The 20,701-nt window shown below is 42.0% G+C and overlaps 3 protein-coding genes across 15 annotated transcripts in view; all 3 read right to left on the reverse strand.

The window, feature by feature from the left end:
• Nucleotides 1-268: 268 nt before the first annotated feature.
• Nucleotides 269-10,114, reverse strand: LOC124177705 (endoglucanase E-4-like). The gene is made up of 6 exons (XM_046560375.1): nucleotides 9,345-10,114; nucleotides 4,285-4,525; nucleotides 3,222-3,500; nucleotides 2,287-2,627; nucleotides 1,798-2,047; nucleotides 269-1,517 (listed from the first exon to the last, which is right to left on the reverse strand). The coding sequence occupies exons 1-6, from the start codon at nucleotides 9,378-9,380 to the stop codon at nucleotides 1,231-1,233; spliced, it is 1,434 nt and encodes a 477-aa protein (XP_046416331.1). The 5' UTR covers nucleotides 9,381-10,114; the 3' UTR covers nucleotides 269-1,230.
• A 959-nt stretch (nucleotides 10,115-11,073) lies between these two features.
• Nucleotides 11,074-16,684, reverse strand: LOC124178506 (alpha-tocopherol transfer protein-like). 2 transcript variants are annotated; one of them, XM_046561918.1, is made up of 5 exons: nucleotides 16,502-16,684; nucleotides 13,484-13,622; nucleotides 13,121-13,280; nucleotides 11,821-12,290; nucleotides 11,074-11,503 (listed from the first exon to the last, which is right to left on the reverse strand). In XM_046561918.1, the coding sequence occupies exons 2-5, from the start codon at nucleotides 13,620-13,622 to the stop codon at nucleotides 11,352-11,354; spliced, it is 921 nt and encodes a 306-aa protein (XP_046417874.1). In that variant the 5' UTR covers nucleotides 16,502-16,684; the 3' UTR covers nucleotides 11,074-11,351. The 2 variants fall into 2 exon arrangements, with proteins under 2 accessions (XP_046417874.1, XP_046417873.1); XM_046561917.1 differs by lacking the exon at nucleotides 16,502-16,684 and adding an exon at nucleotides 14,666-14,854.
• A 1,699-nt stretch (nucleotides 16,685-18,383) lies between these two features.
• The window catches only part of LOC124178495, a 96,427-nt gene continuing 94,109 nt past the window's right edge, over nucleotides 18,384-20,701 (reverse strand). For all 12 annotated transcript variants that reach the window (XM_046561882.1, XM_046561892.1, XM_046561886.1 and 9 more), the window contains 5 exons: nucleotides 20,281-20,687; nucleotides 19,776-20,142; nucleotides 19,416-19,696; nucleotides 19,048-19,344; nucleotides 18,384-18,888 (listed from right to left, as the gene is read on the reverse strand). In XM_046561882.1, coding sequence (XP_046417838.1) covers nucleotides 18,799-18,888; nucleotides 19,048-19,344; nucleotides 19,416-19,696; nucleotides 19,776-20,142; nucleotides 20,281-20,687 — 1,442 coding nt within the window. In that variant the 3' untranslated portion in view covers nucleotides 18,384-18,798. The remainder of the gene's footprint in view (nucleotides 18,889-19,047; nucleotides 19,345-19,415; nucleotides 19,697-19,775; nucleotides 20,143-20,280; nucleotides 20,688-20,701) is intronic.

A 20,701-nucleotide genomic window follows, 5' to 3' on the forward strand; every position in this document is an offset into this window, starting at 1 on the left:
GCTTGCAATGTCAACAGGTAGACGACATATTTCCACACCGTCACTGTGACGGGCAGCAAATCGATAGTTGGATGTAAACTATGCAATTCCTCAAACGACAGCGTTTATACAAACTCATTGTCGACAAGCAGTCGTTGACACAGTCTGTGACTGTTGTGTTTTCAGTTTACAATTTGAAGAACGGTATCGCATTGACGCAACAGGTGATTCACGTGCAAAGTTAATAAGTTGTAGATGTATTCGATACAGCCAATCATTAGACGGTTAGTTTATTCATGAATTATTTTATTCTATATAGCGTATATTGTAAACCTTGTATCTAGGTATACGTGTGTCAAGTGTAGATGATATTCGTTGAAGAATTTATAAAAAAGATGTACATGCCTCTAGAAACGTGTAATTATCACGCGTGACGTACAGATTACGTAATATCTAGATCTACGTATAGAATATCGAAAACACAGCCAGTCGAATCGATCCTGCGGCACCTTAACCTTTACTCGATTAATTTACAGTTGTTTTAAAGTGTTTAATTACGGTAAAAGCAAAAGTTTCTGCTCCTGCAAATACTGTACAAATCCCAACCGTGAATAACCGGTTGATTAAATTGAACACACTTCTGTGTTACACTTATACACGGAAAAAAATGGAGCATTTTTTTGACGTGTTAAAAATAAAATAATTGATGGTTACGGAAAATAAATATAATACCGGATTTTTAAATTTAAAAATATGATGGCTTATGTCGAACGACGATACGTGCTCCACTTCAGGTTATTAAAAAGTAAACTTTTAACAAAGCATTCGATTTTCTGTGCGTTGGCCAAGATCTGGATGAAGAAATTTATCAGAAAAACTGAATATCGGTTCAGTTATTTCTTGACGATTTGTACCAAAACGCCGTAGCTCATCGCTTTTAAAGTTTTTATATATTTTCAACCATCAAAAATTTCGGTAAGTCCCAGCTTTGAGAATAACGTATTTTACAATTATATGATACCAAGACTGGAAGAGAATGTTGGAATCATTTCGTTGCGTTTGATAAGATATTAACTGAAGGAAGTCCAAGTATCAATTGAATCGGCAGTTCTGTACTAATTCTCAACTGATAATTGTCCATGATTTAACATTGACATATTGGCATAATAAATAAGCAGTATTTTGGATTTAAGGCCGAACTTCGTAGATTGGTAAATACACGACGTGCTTCCAAATGCGCCGCTAGTGAAATCACTCAGGAGGATTGATCAGTAGCTGCGCCAATCCGGCAACAGCACTAGTGAACCCGGCGTTGTAGTCAAGTGTTACTTCCGTGTAGATATAGTCTTCTCTGAAATCGAGAAACCTGTCAGCTTCGTCCGGTCCTGAAACCAAGGCTCCGTGGAGAATCTGCGGGTTCGGTGTTGTCCGATTAAATTCTGCCCATCCGCAAGGTGCTGGCCTATCGGGACAAGAAGCTGCGGCGTGATGTGCCTGTTTTGGTGGATTCAATCCCCATCCGACTACATAACTTCGCCCTGAAATTGAATTCGAATACTGTTAAAGAAGAATTTTGACATCAAGAATTTAGCTCGAGGCTCGCGCTAAGTTGGTACAGCAAAGAATACTCTAGAGCGAAAGTATGATTGTTTTGTGCTGGACGGGTAATGGACGCATTGGGCTATGGAACCTTAAGCGTTCTGGGCATCGACGTTCACGCAGTAACAACCGTGACTGTAATCGTTGCTATGATTAAGGACATTGTCACACGCCCTTGAGTTTAACCAGCTAATATAATTATGAACAAATGGCTCGTACCTGTACCGCCGAGGATATAGTGTATCTGATCACGTGCGAAATTTCTGTACTCCTCGGAGTTGCCGATAGCCGGGTAATCGGCGGCCTGAAGACAGATGAATGCTACGTTAGCTGCGTGGCAAAGAGTGCCGAATTTATCTATGTAGAGGAGGCCTTTTGCAGTTCGCTTTTGATCTCGAACCGAAAAATCGCAGAAGGCTCGGGCGGCATTTTGATATTCTTGCTGCTCGGTAAGCTGAGCCATGATAACCTGCGAAACAGTCGAATAAATAATTGGTTTAATGATGCGCACACGACGAAGTGAAACGTCCTTACTTCCTTAAATCGCAAATCGGCAAATCGTCGTGCTGAAACGGCGCAGAATTTCTCAAGATACGCTCTGATTCGTTTACTAGTCTCCGTTAACAACGATCATTCAGCGCATCTTGACGTCCGTTCGAAAATCGATCGAGATGTGAAAATAAAGGATAATCTTTAACTGGAACTCACCTGTACACCGGCCACCTTCTTATTGTAGTAGAATTCATTTGGTCGTTCTTTCAGATGGAAGTGCTGATAGTGGTGCTCGGCGTCCTCCAGATATTTCGATTCATTGGTGGCTCGGAAAAGCCAGGCCGCAGCCCAAGCCAGCTCGTCGCCGTAGTCGATGCTCTCGTAATATTGGGCTGCACCTTTGATCACCTCGTGATAAAGTCCTCTTCGAGTATTGGCGAAATGGTAAAGTTCTTTGGCGTGTCGGAGACACTCGGCACTGTACGAGGCGTTCGAGTCGTGGAAGAGGATGCTGGTAACCGCCAAGGCGGCGGCCGTTTCACCGGCAAGATCCGAGCCTGTCGATTGGAATTGGAATGTAGTGCGTGACGGTCGTTAGTCACGGGCATGGCAAAGTCTAATATCGATTAAAATTAACAGTCAAAAAAAAAAAAAACGAAAGAAAAAGAAGGAAGGATGCTCGTACTGGTAACAAAGAAACTGATTCCTCCGATACACCCAGCTTTCTTTAGCTTTTGTGTAAATGAAATGAATGCCGAATGGTTCGCGGTAGAAAATCGAACGTTCAATTAGTGTAGACCTCTGGTTTCAATAGACGTGTTCCACTATCTAATTTTCGGTCTCCTTTTGAATATATTTAAGTAATCATTGTTAAGTCATCATTGGCTCTAAGTCATCAGGTCTGTAACCGGGCTGGGGATTTCACGAGGTTGTATAAGTAGTCGCTTTGGCCGCTCCCTTTCATAATATCGTGCAACTCACCGTGTGGATCGCTTACGTCGTATCCCTAATTATAAGCTCTGAATTTTATCGTAACGGTTTGTACGTTCCATAAAAACTTATAGAAATCCTTATCTAGATTCGAAATCTCGAAGGACGAAAATCAAATCCGTACAAAGTTTTAACGTGCCTTCCACGGCGCCATTGTATACCTGGATGATCCGAATCGATCTTGAAAGCCGGCCTCGAGGTGTTCAACTCCTCTGGTCTTCCCCAGAATCTATGATCCAGGGCGAAGTCCCCGACTTGACCATAAAGTACGTCTTCGCTCACGTGACATTTGATGAAGTAATCCGTCGCCCACTTGACCGCCTCGCGTAGTTCGTCGAGTTGACCTGCGGCCTCGTAGGCTTGGGGCCAGCTTACCGCACCCCAGGCCAGGAGGGTCGTCATAGAGGCCATTGTGAACCCAAACTTAACAAAGTCTCCAGCTGTTTAGAAATAGAAAAAGCAGGTTGTATCTTCGTTAAAAATCACTTCAGTTACCAAGACGCGGCGTCGGTTAGCCGCTTTGTTTGAAATTGTGAGAAATGCCTGATCTGGGAGCTTCTTTGTCATTCCGAAAGCCTGCAAGGATGCGTATTTCTATTGAAAATTTCTCGCACAGTCGGTGGCGGAGTGAAACCAAAGGTACGAATCGACCAACTGGTATGACTATACTATATTTACTCTCAACTAAATGAAAGAATCGTAGATGCATGCGGAACAGAAAAGTTTCCGCAAACGTACTTTTTTCGTACATCTTGACAGGGTAAATTATATGAATAGTTGTTGAACGGACATCTGAGTATGGTAGATTTGCTATGCGATTTCAGGAACTTATTTTAAGTACCCGGTATTTGCTACTCCATTTATAACATTTTTCGCTGCCCCTCCTTCCGAGCTTCGGATCTTACAGCGTACTAACAATTAACGATGGAGCAAAAATATTGCTTTTATACACACAAGGAATTTAATTTTTTTATTTTACTCTATTCAAATAATTCAAATAAAAGTGTTTTCACTTCGTGGTAGAAACCGTTGTTCCGATTACGATTTAATAAATGGAAGAAACATCCTTTAGGCCATATTTTGTGGTGACGACAAATCATTCATCCGCATATGTGTTGGCCTAATTATCAAAAATTAGAACTTACTTTCCGCGTTTTCACGCAAGTGGTTTTCGTAACAAGTATTGTGTGACAAAGCATTGGTTTATCAGTTTTAACAATTTACCGTCATAATAGCCTCCGGTGAGGTCCTCGCCGTTCTGACCACGATCTTCCAATCCGGAATCCCCTCTCCAGGGTATTCGATTGTTCTTTGGAAGGCGTCCCGACCGCTGAGCTTCGTAGAAAAGCAACGATCGCTCCAGAACTTCGAAGTAGTCGCGTTCGTCCTCGACGATATCCTCGTTCGACGGTGGCGTCGCCAAGCTTATTCCGAGAAGTGCGAACCACAGGAACCCGACCACGATCTAATATTGAACGGGGAAGAACAATTGTGCAAGATTAGTTGCACAAACAACGTGTAACACACTGTTCTTTCTCTTTTCAACAATGACGACACCCATGCAATCTTGAATTATACATTCAATCCCCGTGCAGTGAGTTACGGAACTGTAGTTCCGCAGATCTGAGTGACAACGAGTTTTGAATCGATCAAATTGGAAGAATGGTTAGTTGCTAACAATCGCATCAGTTTGAAATTACGTAAGAGATGTAAATTTGCAAACGTTTCGCAAAACGTTGGTCAGCTCTGCGCAGTTTATGATAATTGACAATAATATTTTGCGTTGTGGTAAACTGACATATAAGCCCAAGAAAAATATTCAAAGGCAATTATAGCTATCTGATGAAAAAAACAACAGAAAAACAGAATCAACCAACGCATTGGTCACACGGCTCAAAAATTTTCCTCATTTTATTATACCCATGTGATAAGATCTTTCAGCTGCGAAGCTACGCAACTGCTACTTACCCAGTGTGGTTAAAATTGCCTGCATATTCTAATCGTATAAACAAGAAACAAAAAAATGTAACACGTATAAAAGGGCAAACAAATTTCGACATTAAATTTTTACGCGTCAACAGCGTTTTCCGCATCGTCGATCCGAGTAGGTATACGTGTAATTTTGAATAGGGACAACAAAGTAAAATCGGCAGATAGTTTGCCGATCAGTTCACTCCGCATGTACGATTCGATTACTAAAATAGACGACAGATCGATAGATCTTGGCAAACGTGAGCAGGCAAGGGATTGAAAAAGAGAAGGAAAAGGCGGGAGGCGTCGAGCAGATCCTGGGATCGAGGGTACGACTCGCTTCGCACGTCGTCGCCTTGGGATTGGCCAGCCATTGTTATTAACGTAATTAATATTTCGGTCGTTTCTGAACGGTATAAGCACACGCATGCCGAACAGTGCCTGGCACACGCGGATCTGCGCACACTTGTTTAGGTATCGAAAGGCCGTCTCCGCAGGCGTGAGCGATAAATCCTGCAGTCGTAAGCGCCTGTGGCGAGTACCGACCAAAGCGGACGTGCCGTACCTAACTAAACCCGAGGAATGAGAAGGACGAGAAAATATTACTGTTCCGTGACCGCTCCTCACGTCAGGCTCACCTACCTGTGAGGTCTAAGATCTTCGTACAAGCTGCAGGGTGGCCGTAAGGACCCGTGGGATTCGAAATTTCCCGAGTTTTAAGGAAAAGTTGAACATCACTTTTTACCGCGAATATTTCAGCGTAGAAACTTTGTTTGTCGAGAAGCCCAGGATTTTTATTTTACCGCTTTATACTCTTATCCTCAACGTTCTTGGAAAACCTCAAGCAATCAACATCGAAAAGTTGGCGAAAACATCGAATCTCATCGACGGTCTGAGCAGTTACAGCTTCTTGTTTCCCAATTTGCCGAAACATTTTCCTTACTGACTAACCGCAATCTTTGGGTAACCTCAGAGGTCCTGCAAGGAAAGATTTTCGTGAAATCGTAGAATCGAATTTTCTTGAGGGATGGTAATGTTGTGATTCGGAGGTTTTACTGTAGGGTTGAAACTTGTACCGAGATGATATCAATATAACACTAACAATAAATGATTTCGAGGAACATCAAAGTATAACATTAAACAGAAACACGAGGTTCGCATAAATGTAACTCGAATCAGTCGTACTAATTCCACTAAAATCACTGAAAATCTCTAATCGTCAAAAACGTTATAGAAATCGCATTATCGCAACAGCTTGTTTGAATGCCTCAATGGCAGAATATATTAAATTATTCTATAATTTAATTTTAATTAGGATGAATTACGCGTCTCCGATAATGAATTCTCCGCATATCGTTACAGATAGATTTCGTCAGTTACCGGAATCAATGTTGTACGATTTCAATAAATGTAATTAGTTAAAATATACAATGCTCAATACGTAATTGAAAAATTTATACAGTATACTTATTACACTTTTTGTCGAGTCATGGACGACTAAAATAAACCTTTTGTTATTTAGCAATTTCATTTTAGCCTTAAAACCCCGAAAAATAACGTGTTCCTTATAAATTTTTCAATAGCCGAAATTTGTTTGTTAAAGCCATTCAAGGCCACATTTAAATCAAAAATATTTATCTCTGTTGACTTTTCTTGCGATCCATTACCGAATGATTGTTTCTTTCAGCGTTTTGTGACCAGACTGTACATCCGATGGATTCTCGACATCAAATCACGTTGCAGACATTGTTGCGAATGATTGAACACTGTGCGCATTTGATGAGTTGGCGAAACGCGAATCGATCAATTATTCAGATTCTGAGGTGATGGAGATTTAATGTCTTTCTAATTCCAAGACGCGCGTTATCAGTTCAATACTTGGTAGTGAAACTAATACATCCGGAGCAGTACTCGAGGTGAAGGTAACGACCCTGAACGGCAGCAACGACGATAATTTGTTTTAATGATTGGCTTATTTTAATACTATACAGATTGTGCAACGCGTGGGTAAAAGTGACGATTCTGAGTGAGTATGAAGCTAACGGATATTATACGAACTCAGAATCGTCATTGCCCACGAGTTGCACACAATGTTTTTTTCCGAATAAAAATGTAAAATTATGCTACTGGCCGCCTGCTCTAAAGGAGCAAATTCTCAATTAATGAGAGCCCGTTGAAAAATGGCGAAACCTTTGTTTCTCTAGTGGAGAAATGGTTCGCCATTTTCCAACTAGCACTCATTCGCTGAAAAATAGCCTGTTTTGCTCATTTTCAGCAGACGGCCAAGTCCACCCGCCTATTTCTACGTTGGAATTGTGAAGAGGAAATTTCTTCGATCACATTTTTAGAGTAATACGCTATATTGCCATCTCTGAGAAAGGTGCGAACAGAACATATCCACCAGAACTTAAGCAAAAGTGATCCTTAGATGAATCGAAAAATTTCCTAACGCCATAAACATTTTTCCCGCAATCTATAAATTTATGACTGATTGAAACGTGACAAGGTTCGCGATTAGCCTACTTTTATAATAGCATCTGAATACCGCGATTCGGTACCCGATGAAAATCTACCCTCCGAAAAAACGGGCTGCAATCGTGGCTCATCCCATGCAACGTATTTCACCGAGCATTACGCGGAATTAATATCAAGCGTGAACCCCATTAGTCCGAAGTATTCGATGACCAGTGAGATTTGCGGCTCCTGATGTGGAACGCGATCGAGAAACGGGCCGAGTAATTGCAGTACTTGAGGTGAACACCGATGGCCGAATGTTTGCCAGGAGTAAACACGTGAGCATTTGAGTTGCCGCCGCTGCAGCGACCGAAGGACCAAGATGGGACTCGACTGCAGCTGGGGCCATCGACTCCTGGAGTTCGCAGAAAACTTGCGTCTGTGTGTGCGTTGTGTTGGTATGCATGTAATTACCGAGGTTTGTGTCCCTGGTGCATGTACGAGCAAGGTTTGAATAAGGTGGGAAAGGCCACCCCAGCCTAAGTGCAATCTTTACACACTTTGGAATGAGGTGTGGCTAGCGAGTCGGTGCACCGACGAATGAGAATGGAATTACGTGGGCTTCCTGGAGTTTGTGTAACACTGATAATCCGATGCAATTATATCGCGATTCTTGCGCCGCTCGCATAAAACATCTCGTCGTACTTCAGAAATAATCTTGTCATTTAGTCAACGCTTTAAAAAACGTACGTGTATCCCCTTTTTTCTCGACTGATCAAAGCAACTTTATCTCCGTTCACCGCATAAGTATTTAGCATGTAAATTTATGTTGCCGATTCGTAAATTCTACCAGGAATAGTACATGACCTGAGATGAATGGATATTACGTCGTTAAACCGCATACAATGAGTCAAAATGTTGACGCGCAAGTCATGACTGATCTTTCAATTGAAACGATTCTTGGCTTCGGAAAGTTTCACACCATTTTGTTGTTTACACGTCTGTGTTAACAAGAAATTTTGGAAACAATTATTCATGAAAATTTCATGGACCGCGATTGTAAGAGATCTTCAGCAAATGTGAGATTGATTTTTGGTCGCCGAATAGCTAGATTCGATGCTAGGTGGACTTGCTTTAGACATACCGGAAGTGAATACCTGAGCCGACTCTGCGCGGCTTCCGGCCACTAGACCACCCTCGGGGATGCCATCGATCGCGAAACGAAAAAAGATCTGTGTCGAAAATATTGAAACTTTTTCAAGTATCACATACTCACACACACACACACACACACCAGGACCCGACTTGTTAGTTGATTTAAGAATTCCACAATATGCAACTAAATTATTAAACTCAACCGCTAAAATTTGCTTATCGACAGTCGCTTATAGTTATCACTAGTACACTATATATGCACTAAAGGATAACAATAAAATTTCGGTATTTGAAGTTTTGGCGTAGGAGGAAAATTGGCGAATTGGTCCAATAAAGCTGGGAAATTTAACATTTAACCAGCGTTTAAACGATGAGTCTATTTTTACATGAATGAAAAATCTGTAATTATATAATCTGTGTAAGCCTGAAGCGAACTACTCGATGAGTTTTTCCATTACCATAAATTGCGAGAATATTGCATTCGCTTTGTACGCTTTCAGCATGAAAAAAAAGGTATCTGATTCTTAGAGGACCGGTAAAAATTCTTGGTGACATTGACGCAATTGGAAGACTAATGGAAACGTCAAGACTCGAAATACTTATTTACAAGAGTGGATTATAAATGTGCGATGTTCATGTTGTGAACAGAGAATACGACGCGTACATAAGCGGGAATGAGGATGTATATGAGGCCGAGGACTTACCGTGAGGCGATTACAGATTGTGTACGAAGCAGTCATCCTCTTGTAGTTTTTCCTAGTATTTCGGAGTATTTTTTCGACACTTTTGTCTAATTTTCCGGAGTGCTTTTAGCTAAACCTCCATTAGACACATTCAACTGGTTCACCACCCCGTTTTGAGTACACAACACAACATTCACACTCCTCGCAGGAATATACTCGCGATGCTCAAAATCAAGTAATTCACAGCAAACAAGTCCAAGGTTGACACAGTTATGATTTGTTTTACTTCAAGTTTCACCCGTGCCACAGCTGTTGATGATAATATATATTAATTCTCCGGTGCTGAAACTCGACTCACCGGTCATTCCTTGTATAAGATGAAAAAACAGATTCAAACGTCATCAATGCAATTGCATTGAACTTGTTAAAATGATCATGCGACACTCGTTTAATTTGAAAGGTGATCTGTTAAGCCGATTGATCGCGAGTACCTGACATTTTTCGTCCAACAATTTCACTAAATGAACGTGTATTTGTGCACGTGAATACTCAGGTACACTTCTTATCTACGTATTTCCTTTACTAATTTGAATTACTTGTTTACAGTTTCAAAAGATTCCAAAGTTTTTATTACTCCGAGGTTTGGTATCACGTTCGCACGTCCATCAGCATGTCCACCACGAATACTCCCAACTACCAGACTTCTGTTCACGCACTGTCTGACACCAAAGACGACTGAAGACTGACTGACTGACTGACTGACTGACCAACTCTGTTCGGCTAGTGTAAGTGAAAGAAAGAGCGCCGCTGCTGTGAATAGCTCGCAACTCACTCTTTCCCTCATTATCAGAGAATTTGAGCCCTCGGCGTGTGGCGATAATGACTTGGTATGATTAGCTTGTTTCGTTATACGGTGGTTCGTGCGTAAAACGATTGTCAGAGAGTACAATTTATAGAGGTGCAAAAAAGAAGTCTTTTGTTCACGAATAACTATTACCAGCTGACAAATATGCAGTCAACGTTTAGTTATTCCCGTTTTTCAAACACTTCGCAACTTCGAACCTTTTTGCAACATCAATCTGACCGTTTTGATAAAAATTTGCTCCTCATGTTTAAGTTGGTCTGAATATGAGTGACCGGGACTTACTGGTTGAAATATTTCAACCTGAATTATAAGTAAATTAGAAAAGTTTTTATTCTTGTTTCGAGATAAAACGACTGGTAGTTAAACCATTGAAGGTAATAAGTGTGGAGAACTTTCTGCAGCGTGTAATGGTTCGCAATAAGTAGCAAGAAATGCGTAGCTTCCAGCTAATTATACGAAAAAAAATTGTATTTACGTAACGCGATAATTAGAGTTAAAAAGCTAGTACATAGTCCGATTTGAAGGGGATCGAGCCTGGCTCAAGCGGCTAGCCATTATAGCTCTTTACCCTTTAGAATGCAACTTTCTCTCGAGGCGGCATTACATCCGCAGCAATCTGTACAACCAGGTTTTACCAACGGTTCAAATCAATTCCTTAAATACCACAAGCGTGAAGAAACCAAAGAATCGGTTGACCTTGATTTTTCTCAAGTTTTCTCCAATCGAAGAATAGTATAATGATGGGTAATTATGGTGAGAGCTGATCGATTGAGCACTCACGAGTTGGAACTGTGGGCAAGAAGAACGGCGTTGAATAAAATCCCGTTAATCTAGCTTCTGATCGTTTTTGGTTGTTTATAGGTATGTCGAGAAACGAAATTCACATAGGATATATATACACATGTGTATAAATATATATTTTTATGGAAAATATGTGTTTGTACAAAGTTGTAGAAATAGTTACACCAGACTCCAATATCATGTGATGTGTAAGTGCGACAAGGAAGATACAGGCGAAGGTGCTTCGATCACTTGCTCAGCGACGCGTATCAAAAATTAGCTTCTTAAAAGTTTTATTAGCAAAAAAAAAAAAAACAGAGAAGTGGCGAGGATTCGTGAAATGGATAGATTAGTGGGAGTTGAAAGAGAAGTTAGGAGGGACACTAGTCGATGACGAGTTGGCGGAATGAGCCGTCCAACCCGAAGAGGTCATCCTGTGTTTTTGGTTTACCGGGGCGAAGAGCCTCGTTTGTCTTGATGGTTTCCTGGGCAGCGAACCATGGTCCATAATCTTCCAGCTTCTTGATCCAAGCATCTGAAAAAACCAATAACAGTAATAAGAAATTGGGGCCAATTAACGGTTTGCTGCGGTTTTAAGTAATTAAGAAAAAAGTTGGCATTGAGAAAGTTTCGTTACAATAGCGTTTCAACTTTGGGCCATCTAAAGTACTATTGATAGCTTATCAATTGCTAACGAAAAAGCTTCCGTAATATTCAAAGCGGTATTCGTTGAACTTTGACCACGAGTCTGGTGACCCGATCGATTTCTGTCGGGCTTTTGACTCCCATTTTCTGGTTATAAATCGAGCTTCTGGCAAGAAAATTTACGCTTTAGAGATGAATTCGAAATACCGTGGATGGCCTGAATGGGTCCTGCGTCGCCTCCGTACTCTAAGGGTAGAATTTCTTTGGGCACGTGTTCGTAGAGGGTTTCAAAAGTGCTGTGGACGAATATCCTGTTCCGGATTTTCTCCTTTAGGAATGGTTTGACAAAATTTATTATCGTGTCTACCAATGGACTAACGTTAACCACGTGAACTTCCTTCAGCTTTACAGGATAAGCTTCCTGCACGCATATAAGGAATTTTTTCACAATTGTAGGTGTGAATTTTGCAAAGTGCGTAGGCGTCGCGACGGAAGCGTCCAAAATGTAGACGTCACCGGCAACCCCGAAGAGTTCTTCCGCGAGACGAACGTCGCCGATCATGAGTACCATTTTCATCGCCTCGGCTACGTTGGGCGTTGGGATGTCCTTGTCGATTCCTCTCATCAGGATAACGCGACGGCCATTTTTGGTCAATCCTGGTAGCGGGGGAATTTGACTGTGAAAAAATAACATATCTTTATTCAGTTAAACTTTACTTGAGGAGTACGGTTTAAGACATTTGCAAATAAAACTAATTGCTGCGCAAACCAGACTCAATGTCTAATGGCCTGTTACCCAAACTCGTTTGGGATTTCCAAGATTTGATAGTGCTTCCTGAACAAGGAAGGGGGGGGGGGGGGGGGGGGGGGGGAGCTTGGCTATTCGTGCCAAGTTGATGCCTAAGAGCGACTCTTGGAGCTGCAGATTACTGTTCAAATAACTGCAAATATCTTTAATCAAGTTCTCTGACCTTTGATGAATTCAGTAGACTATTCTATACTCAATATGTTATACATTTGAAAATTGATATACGTGATTAACTGTAGGGTGTTGATAGTAACTTTCCATGTGACCATGGTGTACAAATGACTTTCAGCGATCTAAGCCAATTGACATTGACCTTCAAGGGTTCTCAGGTGATACCTGTACGGTATTTCCTCCGGATTTTGACATACCAATGGCGACTTCAGTCAGTTTTTAACGACATCGGGGATTGTAAGTGTCTTTAAATAAGTTACAGTAGTCGAAAGTACGATTGTTAAGTGGTAGCCTCCGGTTATCAACTCAATATATCTAACCTCAAGTTACTTTAGAGCGAAAGTGTTATGTCTGGAGATTAGCACCCATGAATTACATTCGCATAGAAATGATGCGTGCGCTGGCCTTACGCGACTTTTGGGTCTGGCTTGTTGTTATGTAAGCTTTCATATTCATCATAGACATTGGCTAATCAAGGATTAGAAATTAGTCATCATACCGCATGACGGTACGTGAATTATAGCTTACACAACACTCGTGATCTCCCTCATTTCCGCCCTGGTGATATCTCTTTGGGAAAAAAACTCAGGTACAATTGAACGCATGGTGAAGTACATGTCCAGCTTTCTTTTACACTTCTCAAGTGAGAATTTGCAGCCACGCAAAAATGTCATTAGCCTCAAGTCATCTGTGTAAAATAAATCAATAAAATGTAATTACGCGTTCGTTATTTCCCTTCGGTCTTAGGAATAAGAATGTTAATAACAGATCTTCGCTAAAGATAGCTTCGGATTATAATTATCAGTGGCTGAATTGTTCGGAGACGAGATAATTGGCCCTTGATGAAAAATACTTATACGATTTCTGGCATAATAAGAAATAAATTGTTACCATCGAAGACAGGTAAGTGAGGCTGCTTAGCCAGCCACTCTTTAATCAGCTTTAAATCCCTTTGGCGCGTCGTCGGGTCTTCGTTCAATTCGACCCGGATCTGCTTCGACATCTCTTCTGTCGGCTGTATCAACAACATCTGAAACAAGATATTCTGATTCTTATTCTTATTCATGCAACGTTTACGAGTGGTGCCATATAATTATTACAGTTTTATTCAGGTTTGAACGAGGATCCAAGGTGAATAAGCTAGTAAGCAACAACGACATGTTCCTAAGAAGTAGGCAAAATAGGCCAACTGATTACAAGATTTGACTGCACGTGCTGTCTAAAGATAAAATTTTCACGTTTCAACGACGGTCAATTTGGAAATAAAGAACAGTGGGAAGTAACGTATCTTCGCACAATATGTTGGATAAAATTTATCGAAACAGTTTTTCATATCCCGAGTCTCTATAATTGAATGGTCATGTGAGTAGGTATGTTAGGATTCGTGCAATTATATCCTTAGATGTAATTTGAAATTCAAGCGCTGAGCACTCTCAAGTACTAACCGATAAGCGTAAGCATAAATGAGAATGGAATATTTTGTAACGATTCAGACGAACGAACGCACGGCGGTAACAGAGATCTGGATATTTGAATTGTCAAGTTACCGCGTCACGTGTATCCCAGGTTACCTTACCATCTTCCGACGAGACAATGAGATCACGCAACATTCAATATAGATTACGTGCCGAGTATTCAACACCGCAATCTACGCAGATGCGAGATAGCAATGGCAGACCGCGATATTTCGAAGAGAATGGCATAATGTTACAATTCACTCATGCTGGGCAATGAATTAATTCGACTGTGACCGTGCAGTTCTTCCGCATCGGTTGAAAGTGTGGCAAGACTACCAATACATCTCTTTTCGATCACGCGACTTCTCCATTTTGCGCTTATATATGTGTTAGGGAATTTTCCCCCTCTCTGTCTGTCAAAAAAATGCACCGTTCTTGCATAATTTACAGTTGTGCCAGGCGTACCGGTTTTTCAGTGTTTATATAGCTTATTGAGCAAAAAGTGTATTTCCCTGGGAAAAAACGTCCACACGTGGAGCACTGCGGTTTCATTGAGATGTGACGACGCAGTGGAATTGGTAATTTGATGCAATAATTGATAGTGACAATCGCATACCGCCATGTGTTGCCTTTTCCCTATTTTTCGTTAGCCTTTAGGCGTAGCCAAAATTCAGCTCTGGCTGTCGCGAATGAAAGCATGGATTCTTGGCCCTCCGTCAAGTGTGGTGAAAGCCCGGGGGGATATTGCATTACTGGCATTACTGCTGCTCAGGTAACTCGATTTACGTTTCGCGAGGAGCCACAGGTGCCGCAGTTTGTTACGTCACGTTTCCACGCGAGGATAATACTCGCAGCACGATATCCACTCGCTCGCTAAGAAGTCTAGTCTTTCTACTTTTTTCACTTCTGATGAAATTTCATATGTGCTTAGGTACCATTAAAATTCATAAAATGTTGCGACGATTCTTGAACAGATAATACGATGCCTGTGCTGTATACTCAACATTTACGTAACACTCAGGCACATAACATTAATGCCCGACGGTAGGAATTGTCTGACTGCGAAAAGTATATCTATGTCACTGTTGCTTTTTATTAGATACCTCGGCTAGCAGGTTTACTCAACACGTTGGCAAAATTAGCCTTGGTACTTGTTTTCGACGCAATTTGATATCTTTTTGACCCTGCTAAAATCGTGCGACACTCTACCGCCATCAACAAGTCACTAAATTCCACGATTACTAAGGAACCAACCGGTTTTGTCGCGCCTACGTGCGAATTGAGAGGTGAATGCTTAACATTTTATTCATCATACCGTAGTTTTGATACTCAGAGAAAATTCTTGCAGTCAACGGCGCGATCTTTATCAGCATGAAATTCAGCTATTCTGTATTATAGATGGTGATGAATCAACAAGAAACCTTGTACCTGATGATTTATCAATTCATAACTCGACAATTCAGGTTTTTTTTTCTCTGCAAGAGAACATTATTATCCTTTCTATTCGTAGTGAGAGTCTGATACAGTCTGACGCGATACAGCCAGAGTGAAAGCTATTCTAACGTAACACGTAACGAAGATGTAAGAAATACCGTACTTTTAGGAGTCGAGAAATAAACGTAAGATTATTTTTGCGTTCAATCGTTTTCTTGAGCCATTCACTTTCTCGATTTGGATATTTTTCCGCCAAATATACCTACAACGTACATAACACAATGCGGTGAAGCCACATAAAATTCATTTAATAAGAAACGAATGTTGAACGCCGTTCAGCTTCGTCGTTACGACTTTCTCTCTGCTGCATTGCGCTAAAAGCAGAGCCAAGAGACTCATCGTTGAAATCCACATTGCAATAATATTTTGCCAAGATTTTTAAATGCTCTTGTACCTGTTTACGTTGTCTACGTCACGGAAGACGCTAAACGCGACTGAACTATCATGGTGAATTATTGATGACAGAAAGAAAGGGAAACTTTTAATAGGCACTGCGATGAAATTTCAACTCGGGACTCAACGTAACCAAGAGAAAAGGTATACAGTCAAGGACGTGAGATTTGGCAACCAAGAGAAATGAACTTCTGTTACATTCATATTTTTATCTTCATCCCACACGGCTTATTAAGCGGAGTTCAGAGAGTTATATTAAACGTTATAAATTTAACTAAATTACGCCAACTATTAACCGGACGGTGTACATCCAGCATGGAAAAGACGTTTGTTCGGTTACATGAAGGTGAACTGAATAAGCGGGTGTATTATGAAATACGTATTTACGGGTTCTCAAGTTAACATTTACGTTCAAGTATGCACGAAAGAAAGTTTTGATAAAGATGTTGAATTTGTTCCAATATCTCAACTCGGAACTGGATTCACTCACGCACCATACCACCGCAAAAGAGACAAGGTTTTTCAACTGACACTCACCTCGAATCGAAACAGCGGTTTTTCTTACCTTGAATGCGACGACTGCCCTTTCCGACCGTACAGTGAGAGAACAGTCAGTGAACTAGACACAACTCAGCTCGCTGAAACGAGTTTTGTTACCGACAAATGAACGGACCGTTGAAATCGCGTGGAGAAACGCGGGAAGATGATGGTGCGGTCTGTGCAATGTCCAGAGAGTGGGACTCTGGTATCTGGGACCGGTTCTCCTTATATCAGACTAAACCCCACCACTGGTAATGTATCCCTTACTCCCGGGAACTCCATGCCTCATATTATCGTTTCTGTTTGCGGCTGCCGTGGAGTTGAAAAAAGCAAACGATTATGCAATTTTCCGCTAAAAAGAAACTAGTAATTTTTTTTAAGTACGGAACGGAACAAAAATTCTCATTCGCACTTGGCTGCCTGCTTCTTGTTGAAGATGTGGAGATGTTCTGATTCGCGATAATGCAATGAAATTTTTTGCAATCTTGTAACCCCAGTAATTACCATGCATTCTTTGATGTTCTTAGAATGATGATGCGTTCGTTCAGGTAATAAGCAAAAGTAGTTGATAAAAAGTCGGGTGTCGAGCCAGGAACTAAACACTCAGCGTAGGCGGTAAAACGATCTAGAATCAGAACAAAAACAGAACAAATAACAAACAAATTCACGATTTATACATATACCTAAGAATTTAAGAGTGGGACAATCTAATTGGATTTATCGTTCATTCTTGTTCGAGTAAATTCGTCGTGCGGTCTCTTTGATACGCACCATACGTGTATTTGTCAGACTGAGGTCTACCAAAAGTATCATACATCTGCAGCGTCAGTTGAAACATAAAATCGGATTCATATAAAGATATGGTACAGAATCTAGGATACATCTAGAAAAATGTCGAACCTTGTCTTTAGCTTCATCAAAAGCTGTTATCAATGAAGAGTCGTGTTCGAGCATGCAGTTTGTCTTTATGCCGCTACTGTTTTTCCAATACAAGTGATATACCTACTGTAATTACTCAAATATTCACGACATATTGCAACAAAGAGAATCGCAACAAATGCCTAGCTTTACAATTCCCATATACCTTACCGGTCTAAATGATACCAGAAGAGATTTTTTTAAGCATAAGCAAACGTACGTAGCAAGTATGCCACGTTGCCGAAGTTCATAGCTTTCCCTGATACAATTGAATGAAGAAAAAAAGTCGCTGACCAATATTCAACGAACCGTTTCTTTCTTTCCTTTTTTCCTACTGTCTTTCATTTTTCTTGTGATCCCCTCAACTTTACTGTCCTACCAGCGGAAAAGCCTACGACAATTTAGATCTTGCACGTCTATCGTTCATTTGGGTTAAAATTAACTTTACTAAGTATCTTTGACAAATTTTGATTTAGGTATTAGTACGAATCCCGTTGACAGGTATAACTGATTGAAAAGGTAATACTGCGGGATGTGAACAAAATGTTGTCCTGCGAGTAGTTGAATGCACAAAGTCCGGCGATAGCTAGTTTCAAGTGCACTCAGGTGACAAGGCAATTCATTCGGCTCCAGTCAAGGTGGACAACTCGTGGATAGAATAATGTATCGAATAAAAATTAACATTGTTATCGCATGATAGTTCTGAAGTCGGACGCGGTTTGAGTCTTCGTTGTTCATTTTATTTATTTATTTTTTTTTTGTTTAATTTCCTGCATAAAATGGAATCCGGGAAAAATGACGTCATACTCACGATTCGCAGCACCTTCACGCTTTCTGATTTCCTCGCTAATTAAAAACTACGTACACGTGTATATGATATAATTTACCAACGGTGTGCTTCTCCTTAATTTTAAAAGATAATTCTCCGTAAATTTACCACAAATAGACGATAAAGTGATAATAAATTCAAGAATAAAAATAACGAGAAATTGTAACGCAAACATTTTTATTTGACGATTTTCAACGATACACACAAAATCAAAGACGGGAAAACAAGTTGTCAAAAGAACATGGTCTGCAGGGCTATTCCGAAACGAAAAATAAACATGATCCACGATTCCGAGGAATCGTTCAAGGTTTCGTTGACAAAAGTCACCGAAAAATTTGTGAACACAGTCGATGTAGAACTTGATCGAGATCGCCATAAGCCCGTCTCAACTTTTATACCCGAGCGATCCGAAGGCAGGCTGCGACTGTAGTCGGCTCCACGAGTGGTGATCAATGGTAGCGAAATGGCGACAGGAATTTCAAGTTCATATTCAAAACCAGTCAGCCAAGTACGAAGGAGGGTTTAGGGATCTTCGAGGCGGGTAGAGGACAGGCGAGGCTTAAAATGGATCAATTCTAAAACTTGACGGCGAGCGTCGCCACGATGGAAGTCGCGAGGCTTAGCATCATTGTCACGGCATCGGCCGAAATATCCGTAGCGCCCGCCTGTAAGGATAAAAAGATATGCACGGTAAGTCGAAATGACTGCAGGGATTAAGTGTGACCCGTTATCCCGGACCAGTCATGGAGATAAGCGTCTCTTATTCGATTCATCGATATTCTTTGTCCCAACTTGTGACTTCGGCGTGATAGAAGCAGACGTACCGCGGCTTCGTCCTGCCGTCCGACTCTTCGAAGGCTAGGAGCGTCGCCCTCCTCGGCAGTTGGCATCAGAGCGGGAACTCGTGGTAGAGCAGGCAAGGTCTGGTCATGGCGGCGAACTCTGCATCCGGCACCTCGGCAACCTCCGGTTACAGCGCTCTTGATGGCACCGGGAAGATCCCATACCGAACGGGCCTCGAGAAGCGATTTTGCACCCGGTCCGCTGGCGTAGAATGGAACAGGCTTCTTGTCGGCGGAACAGATTCCTGCTACGACCAGCAATGTGTCCTTCGGCGAGGTCTGAAACCATTGGAATGCCAATGTGTAGAAGAGTTATTCATAGTCGAAGATTCAGTGGCCGGCAGTATTACCTCGCGAGTGAGCAGCTCGACGGTTGAAGAGAGATCGTTTCCGGGAGCAGCGGCGACCAGCATGTAACCCTTTTCGTTTGAGGCAGACTTCAGTTCTTTGATCGTGTCACTGACTAGATCGACCAGGTTCGACTGCAGAGGAGATGGTCGACGCGGAGGGAACTCGTCTTCTTGGGCGCCAAGGTTTCCGCCGAGTGAGTCAAGGAGGCTCCTGAAGAAGGCCACGCGAATCCTGGAGAACATGTCGAAGACGTCCCACATTCCATCGGTGTTCGCAGCTCCTAAAATTAGCGAGATGCGAGTTACTGGCTCGTATCATCCTTTGCCTTCTGCCCTCTGGGGTGAAAGCTGTGGGCTTACCCTCGGGCTTGGACGAAGCTGATGTCGGAAGTGCTCCAGGCTGCCTGTCCAAATCGATGAGACGCCATACATCGTGGAACTCGGGTCTCGAATGACGGGCTTCTCGTTTCACGTTGTTCTCATCGGCCTCGTTCATTTCCTTGGCAATGCCTGCGGGACCGTCATAGCCGATGGCTGCGGGGATGGAGAAGTTTGTCGCTGAGACTGCTCCGGTTGTCATCACCTTGGCATGCCGAGCCCATGAAAGCAGAGCACCAACGTTGGCTCGCAGGAAGTGTTCGCACTCGCAGTCCTTGTCTTTCCTAAGCAGTGCCATCGGATCGTCTTGACGGTTGTACTTCAAGGGTGTGTTGTTGTTGCGGCAGCTCTGTAAAGCAGGTTATTTGCCATTTTCCTCATAAAAGTGACCAGCGACGTTACGGATAAAAGAGAACTGAAGAGAAATGATTAATTTTGAATTTTTAATCAGATATCCATAAGCTGAGCGGACGATTCGTAACATTACCTGCAGCAGTCCTTGAACGGGGAAATCATGCTTGCTTCTGAAAGTGTTCCACAGTTCCTCTTTGTCCTGGCTGGTTTCGTCTATCAGTAGGAACACAACGTTGCGCGGAAAATCTGCATCCTTTCCGGCGTTTTCCTCGAAAAGGCCGTTCAGAGCGTCCTTCGGTTCCTTCAGAGATTCGGTACCGCGGCTGGCGCTGTCCGATGAAATTATTACAACCTCAGACCGCTTCTCCCTGGACGGATCCTCAGCGGTCGACTCGTCAACGTGTTTTGCCGATTTCTTCGCGTCCGAAGCCTGCAGGATCTTGTTCATCCCGGTTACTTGCATCTTGCCATTCAACATCTGGTCCACTGATGTCCTTTGCTCGGTGTCCAAGCTCGGCGCCGTATCCCATGCTGCCGCAGCTGAAGAAAGCGGA

The sequence above is a fragment of the Neodiprion fabricii genome, chromosome 3, assembly GCF_021155785.1.
Source record: "Neodiprion fabricii isolate iyNeoFabr1 chromosome 3, iyNeoFabr1.1, whole genome shotgun sequence".
Taxonomy (NCBI): domain Eukaryota; kingdom Metazoa; phylum Arthropoda; class Insecta; order Hymenoptera; family Diprionidae; genus Neodiprion; species Neodiprion fabricii.